Below are 7,949 nucleotides of genomic sequence, written 5' to 3'. Positions count from 1 at the left end.
TCCTGAAAGGCAGAGGTTCAACATTCAGGACTGTTTCTGGCCGAAGACCTTCCAATTAAAACCCCCACTGTGGGCTGTCTCCCCTCATTTCATTTTTCTAAAGGGGCAGAGGCCTCTTTTAGAAAATAATAAAATGCAATGTGTGTGATTTACTTTTCTGATCTCTTTGAGAAATAGAGAAATATAAAAGTGTGTTCTTAACTCCAGAACCACTCTTTTTGCATAAATACCTCATCGGGCAGCTTTCTAAGTGTGATTTTCTTGAGTCTCCCTTCGTTGGATCTGCCGGAAGACTTGTCGGGGAACCTTTAGTGAGGGTACTTCTTCCTATTTTTCTTCTGTTTTTGGAGGCATACACATTATGCATAACCAAAACAATGGCTCAATTGTGTTTAACTTTGCATTTTGATTGTTGAGAACAAAAACAAAAAGTATCAATATGTATGTGGCTGTTTGTAGTGAATTCATTGCAGAATGAGGTTGTCCGTGTCCTTAACAAGCCAAGGGGCAGGAGGCACCCTCTCTTATCCCCTCCTCCAAGAGCAGTAGAGAATTTAAGCACAAGCCTATTTGTGAAAGAATATTTTGCTTAAGTGTCATTCACTTTAGTCTTGGAATTCCTTCCCAAACGTCAGGTGTTCTTTTAGCTTCCAAACTAGCATATGTATCCATTAGTCTGACAGATCGCCTGAACACCATTAAGAGGTGTGGCGATTTTGCTTTCATTTCTCCTGCTGGGAGAAGTGGCGGTTCATGTGTCATTCCAGTATCGCACATACTCACATGGGGCAGGGGGGAGGGGGAAACGGGGAACTATAGCAATATTTAAAGATGCTTTTAAACCAACCGTGAACACATCAACACCACAACGTCTACGATTACTTGCTATTGGCCCTCGGACACATTTAAGAGAGACAGTCACGCTTTTTTTCTTAAATGATATACACATAGACAGTTATTTTTATCCTATTATAATTGTCTTTTATCTTTAGTACTATGTAGAAAGGGTTTGTATCATAGATTTTTCCCAGCCTTATAATATACCATAAGCTCCTACTTCTCTGCCCCTCTCTAATCAGTATTCTTTTAGGAGTTCTTTGGTGAAGCCATCTATCTGAAACTAAAATGAACCAAACCCATATTTCACTGGTGGTTGGAGAAAACCACGGCCAAAACGATTGTGGCAGGTCTCAATCTTGGGAGTTTTTAAGAAGGAATGTGCCAGAGGCCTTTCCCAAGAACAGAGTTTTCTTTTGTTTTGCAGAGGCATTCAATGTGTCTAGTGCTTGCTGGCCACAGCAGTTACTACCCCAGAGCCTTCTGGAAGGGGCCGTTGTGTTAAAGGAGGCACCTGCCTGAGGGACAGCATCAGGCAGTGGGTTCTGTAGAGGGAAAACCAGGTGGAGGCCTTCTGTGCCCAGCTCAGAGTCCTGCACCACGCCAGGACTGCCCAGGCCAAGGGCTACTGACGCAAGTTCCACTCATTCCACTCTGTGGGGGGCGCCTTGTGCCTCTCCTGGAAGGGCTCTTGGAGAAGGAATTGGAGTTACGTACAAGTGACCTAAATGGGAAGCTTTTCTAGATGAGATTGGATTAAATTCCATGTGATTCCTCTTTCCCTTTGATTCAGGTTGGGACTCGATTCTTTCTGGTGGATCACAGCTGCCCAGATGTTGCAATTGATTTTTATGTTTCTGTAGAGAAGTATTTTTCTTTCATCTTCAGGATTTTTTTTGCCACCAAAAGAAAACATTGGAACTCTGTGTTTTCTCTTGATTGTGACTTCCCAGTGTTGACAGTTAAGTCCTTAGTGTCGTAGGTCCCAGCCCACCAATACTATATCAAACACTGTTATGCACATAATGCAGCACTGTGATCTACTTTAAATAATACTTTTTTATTATTTATACTACTATATATAATATACATCAACACTTTTGCTATATAACCTAAGTGATAACCCTCTTTTAGTTACCTGCCAAACTCTGGACTTGGTTTATATTGCAGTTAACACAGTTACAAAGTTGTAATGGTGTCTTTTTTTCCTTTGTAACGGAATGTGTAAATCAAAGTATATACGTTGTGTGGTGTTCCTGTTTCTGGAGTTTCATGAGGATTTACACATGGCATTCAGTGTTCTGTATAGATCTGCCTACCTTTGTGAATTCATCTGTTAACCCCTCTTCCTTCAAGAGAGCACCGGCGATGGCGGTTAACTCTTTGTGTTTTCTCTCTGTCCTACTGGTTATTCTTGAATTAAGCACAGAATCGTCAGCTCGGTTGCTTTATCATGAATAATGTGTGTGACCTTGCAGTTCTTCCACAGTTCAGCAAACAAGTGCTAGCTTCACTGACCAAAAATTAAGGAAGGAAAACACAGTTTTTAAAATGATCCATCTTTTAACAGCCGAAACCGATGTGTCTATGGTGCTGCATCTTGCTGTTGTACTTCTGAAATCAGACCTGTGTGAACGATCATTTCTGATTTAACCATGAGATGCTCACGAGTACCCTTCCTGTTGTTTTGTTAGCATTGAAATCAAGACTATTTATTTGGAATATATACAACAGTGTTTTTCCACTGTATTTCATTTGCAAAAGTTGAGAACTGCTTTCTCTACCTTTTGCAAAATAATTGATATTCCATATTGGATTCTCAAAGACTTCGATATGGTGAACCTATTAAACCTAGAAATTGTATTCATCCTTTCATGACTGTGGCCTGAGTTCCCCAGCCCCTCTCCTCCTTTTTTTAGATGAGATTTAGCACACTCTCAGTTATTTAAACATGCAACATTTCTTGAGTATGTATGTTGAGGCCATCTGAGCTCATAGCTGATTCAGTAACCAGTTTCATGCTGTGTCATTCACACTCACTACTTAATACTGCCATGGTGAAAATGTGGAGGAAAAATGTATCCATGTGTGTCTGGGAAGCATATACACTTGTACATTTTTTAATACTCTGATTCTGTAACATTTCTGAGTTTTGTTTTGTTTTACAGAAAAAAAAAAGTGATAAAGCAATCAGAAGACCAAGAGGTTTACTACTGATGCTTAGGGTCGTCTGACCTTGGCTAGCCAATAGACCTAAAAGGCCAAATTAATTTACGAGAGTAATAATTTTTCAAAAGCCAATTTTTTTTCTGTATTTTCTGTATGAAACTGCCAATATCATGAATAGAAAGGGAGAACCATAAAGGAGAAAGAACGTAATGTTCTGTTATGTTCGTGTGAACCTAAAGAAACAGTGTGGAGGCAGGCGTGATCAGCCAAACTCTAGGGACTTGATGGTGTTGCTTGGAAGGCATCCATACCTGCATTTTGCATTCTTCGTATGTAATCATATTGCCAAAGACAAACTATTTCATCATTTATTGTAAATAACACTTTTCCCCAGACCTACCATAAAGTTTCTGTGATGTGTTGTCTTCCAGTTGCAATAAAAATTACTGAGTTGCATCAATTGAAGAAAAACAAACAAACAAAAAGAAATTTGTTTCACTTATAAAGGCACACATAGGCTGAAAATAAAGATATGATTTAAAAAGTGTGCAGGAATATCTATATTGTACAAGAAAAAATAGACTTTAAGTCAAAAAATAAAAAGAGACAAAATCATTACATAAAGATAAAGGGATCAGTTCAGCAAGAGAATAAAACAAAGGTAAATATATGTGTACCCAACACTGGAACACCCAGATACATAAATAAAATACTATTGGAGCTAAAAAGAAATAATAGACCCCAATACAATAATAGCTGAAGGCCTCAACAGCCCACTTTCAGCATTAAACAGATTAGGCTGAAAATCAACAAAACAACAACAAACACAGCCTGAACTACAGACCAAATGAACCTAGCAGACATTTGCAGAACATTTAATCTAAAAGCTGCAGAGTACTTGTCATCAGCACATGGAAATAAACTATACATTAGGCCACAGAAAAAAGTCTCAACACATTTTAAAAATTCTAAATTATATCAAGTCTCTTCTCAGCCCACAGTGGAATAAATCTAGAAATAAACAAGAGGACTTCAGAAACTGTGCAAGTAACTGAGATTTAAACAACATGCTCCTAAATGACTATGAGTCAATGAAGAAATTAAGAAGGAAATTAAAAAATTTCTTGAGACATGAGAACCAAAACCAATGAGATAGAAGAAAATTAGTGCAGAAAGGGCTGTTTATAGCAATAAACACCAACATCAAAAAAGTAGAAATACTTCAAATAAAACCTAAATATGCAACTCAAGGAACTATAAATGCAAGAGCAAACCAAAGCCAAAATTAGTAGAAAGAAAAAAATAATAAATATCAGAGAAGTAAATGAAATAGAGACTAAAAAAATACAAATCATCAACAAAACAAAAAGCTGACTTTTATGAATAGACAACAAAATTGATAAAACTGCAAAGCTAGACTAACCAAGAAAAACAAGAGAGGGCCCAAATAAGTAAAATCAGAAATGGAAAAGGAGATACTACAGCTGGTGAAGCCAAGATGCAAAGGATCATCAGAAACTATTATTAACAACTTATGTACTTAAAAGTTGGAAAACCCGGGGGAAATAGATAAATTCCTGGACACATGAAATCTTCCAAGACTGACTGAGGAAAAAATAGAAATCTTGAACAGACCAATAAGGAGTAACAGGATTGAATTAGTAATAAAATTCTTCCAATAAAGAAAAGCTGAGGACCAGATGATTTCACTGCTTAATTCTAACAAGCTTATAAAAAAGAACTATCACCAATTTTTCTCAAACGACTCAGAAAGATTAATGAGGATGAAATTCTTTCCAATTCATTTTATATGGCCATCATTACCCTGACACCAAAACTAAACAGGGACACAACAACAATAAAACTACAGGCCAATATCCGTGATGGACACAGATGTAGAAATATTCAAAAAAAAATAGCAAATCAAATTCAACAACACATCTAAAAGATAATGCACCAAAATCAAGTTAGATTTATCCCAGTGATGCAAAGATGCTTCAACATGCACAAATCAATAAATGCAAAACATCAGATTAACTGAATCAAGAAAAAAAAAGATCATGTCAGGAAATGCAGAAAAAGCATTTTATGAAATTCCACATCTCTTCAAGATAAAAAAAAAACTCTCGACAAATTATGCATAGAAGGAACATAACTCAACATAGTAAAGGCCACATTTGACAAACTCATACTTAACAACATGCTGAACAGGAGAAAAATTGAATACCTTTCCACCAATAACTGGAACAAGACAAAGATGTCCACTTTCACCAATCTTATTCAGCATAGTACTAGAAGTCCCAGCCAGAACAACCAGACAAGAGAAAGAAATGACAGGCATCCTAATTAGAAAAGAGTAAGCCAAACTGTCCCTCTCTGAAGATGATATAATCTTATATATGAAAAAACCTAAAGACTCCAATCAAAAACTCTTGAAACTGATAAATTCAATAAAGATAAAAAAAACGTAAAAAACCAGTAGCATTTCTATATACCAATAACAAACAAGTACATAGACTATTGACACTATAAGGCAACCACACAAACATGTCTGCATAATAATGAGCTAACAACACAATGACAGGATCAAATCCACACATGGAAATACTAACCTGAAGTGTAAATGGACTAAACGCCCCAATCAAAAGGCACAGAGTGGCAAGTTGAATAAAGAAGCAAGATTTAACAGTATGCTGTTTTTCAAGAGACCCATCTCACATGCAATGACACCCATATGCTCAAAGTAAAGGGATGAAGAAAAATCTACCAAGCAAATAGAAAACAGAAAAAAGCAGGAGTTTCAATTCTAATTTCAGACAAAACAGACTTTAAACCAACAAAAATTAAAAAACACACACACGGCTGCATGCAGTGGCTCATTCCTGTAATCCCAGCACTTTGGGAGGCTGAGGCAGGTGGATCACAAGGTCAGGAGATCGAGACCATCCTGGCTAACATGGTGAAGTCCCATTTCTACTAAAAATACAAAAAAAAAAAAAAAATTAGCCAGGCATGGTGGCAGGTGCCTGTAGTCCTAGCTACTCAGGAAGCTGAGGCAGGAGAATGGCATGAACCCGGGAGGCAGAGCTTTGCAGTGAGCTGAAATCGCACCACTGCACTCCAGCCTGGGTGACAGAGTGAGACTCCATCTCAAAAAAAAAAAAACAAAAAAAAAACAGAAACAAAGGAAGGCATTAAATAAGGTAAAGTGCTGAATTCAACAAGAAGAGATAACTATCCTAAATATATATGTACCCAACATAGGAGCACTGAGATTAATAAAGTAAGTTCTTAGAGACCTTTGAAGAGACCTAGATAACCACATAATAGTAGGAGACTTCAACATTCCATAGACAGTATTAGGTAAATCATTGAGGCAGAAAACTAACAAAGATATTCAGGAAATTGAACTCAACTTTTGACCAAATGGATCTGTAGTACGTCTACAGAACAGTACACCCCAAAATAACAGAATATACATTCTTCTCATCTGCACATGCCACATGCGCTAAAATGAACCACACAATCAGACACAGAGCAATCCTCAAAATATTCAAAAAACCCAAAATCATACCAACCACACTCTTGGAAAACAGCACAATAAAAATAGAAATCACTACTTAAAAAAATGGCACAAAACTACAGAGTTACACAGAAATTTTAAGACTTGCTCCTGATGGACTTTTGGTTAAATAATGAAATTACAGCAGAAAGCAAGAAATTTTTTGAAACTATTGAGAACAAAGATACAACATACCAGAATCTGTGAGACACAGCTAAAGCAATGTCAAGAAGGAAGTTATAGCACTAAACACCACATCAAAAAGTTAGAAAGTTCTCAAATTAACGACCTAACATCACAATTAGAGGAGTTAGAGAAACAAGAGCAAACTAACCCGAAAGCAAGCAGAAGATAAGAAGTAACCAAAATCTGCGGCCGCACTTGGGGCCGTCCCGGGCCGTGACTCCTCCTTTCCTCCCGCCCCGCCTCCGCTCGGAGAGCCCGCGGGCGGGCGCCTCTCGGCCAGGAAGCGCCTCTTGGACGCGGGTGACCGATGCCCAGATTGCACGACCACTTCTGGAGCTGCTCCTGTGCGCACAGCGCGAGGCGCCGAGGCGCCCCGCGAGCCAGCGCCGCGGGGCTGGCGGCCAAGGTTGGGGAGATGATCAACGCTTCCGTGTCCGGGCCCTCCCTGCTGGCGGCCCACGGTGCCCCGGACGCTGACCCCGCGCCCGGGGGCCGCAGTGCTGCGATGAGTGGCCCCGAGCCCGGCGGCCCCTACCCCAACACCTGGCATCATCGCCTGGTGCAGAGGAGCCTCGTGCTCTTCTCGGTTGGGGTGGTCCTAACCCTGGTGCTCAACCTGCTGCAGATCCAGAGGAATGTCACTCTCTTCCCCGAGGAGGTGATCGCCACCATCTTTTCCTCCGCCTGGTGGGTCCCTCCCTGCTGCGGGACAGCAGCTGCTGTTGTTGGCCTACTGTACCCCTGTATCGACAGTCACCTCGGAGAACCCCACAAATTTAAGAGAGAATGGGCCAGTGTCATGCGTTGCATAGCAGTTTTTGTTGGCATTAACCACGCCAGTGCTAAATTGGATTTTGCCAATAATGTCCAGCTGTCTTTGACTTTAGCAGCCCTATCTTTGGGCCTTTGGTGGACATTTGATCGTTCCAGAAGTGGCCTTGGGCTGGGGATCACCATAGCTTTTCTAGCTACGCTGATCACGCAGTTTCTCGTGTGTAATGGTGTCTATCAGTATACATCCCCAGATTTCCTCTATATTCGTTCTTGGCTCCCTTGTATATTTTTCTCAGGAGGTGTTACAGTGGGGAACATAGGACGACAGTTAGCTATGGGTGTTCCTGAAAAGCCCCATAGTGATTGAGTCTTCAAAACCAACGATTCTGAGAGCGAGGAAGATTTTGGAAGAAAATCTGAT

General features: G+C 39.8%; 1 protein-coding gene across 2 annotated transcripts in view; it reads left to right on the top strand.

Annotated features, from left to right (window-relative positions):
• Window positions 1-6,943: 6,943 nt before the first annotated feature.
• The window catches only part of LOC129482533 (insulin-induced gene 1 protein-like), a 2,962-nt gene continuing 1,956 nt past the window's right edge, over window positions 6,944-7,949 (top strand). Inside the window, exons 1-2 of one of the 2 annotated variants that reach the window (XM_055278493.2) lie at window positions 6,944-7,473; window positions 7,766-7,949. The exon at window positions 7,766-7,949 is cut by the window's right edge and continues 43 nt beyond it. In XM_055278493.2, coding sequence (XP_055134468.1) covers window positions 7,062-7,473; window positions 7,766-7,848 — 495 coding nt within the window. In that variant the 5' untranslated portion in view covers window positions 6,944-7,061 and the 3' untranslated portion in view covers window positions 7,849-7,949. The other variant, XM_055278492.2, reaches the window with a different exon arrangement.

This window comes from Symphalangus syndactylus, chromosome 5, assembly GCF_028878055.3.
Source record: "Symphalangus syndactylus isolate Jambi chromosome 5, NHGRI_mSymSyn1-v2.1_pri, whole genome shotgun sequence".
Lineage (NCBI taxonomy): Eukaryota > Metazoa > Chordata > Mammalia > Primates > Hylobatidae > Symphalangus > Symphalangus syndactylus.
Note: the sequence above shows the minus strand (reverse complement) of the source record. Positions and strands in the feature narration are given on the sequence as shown.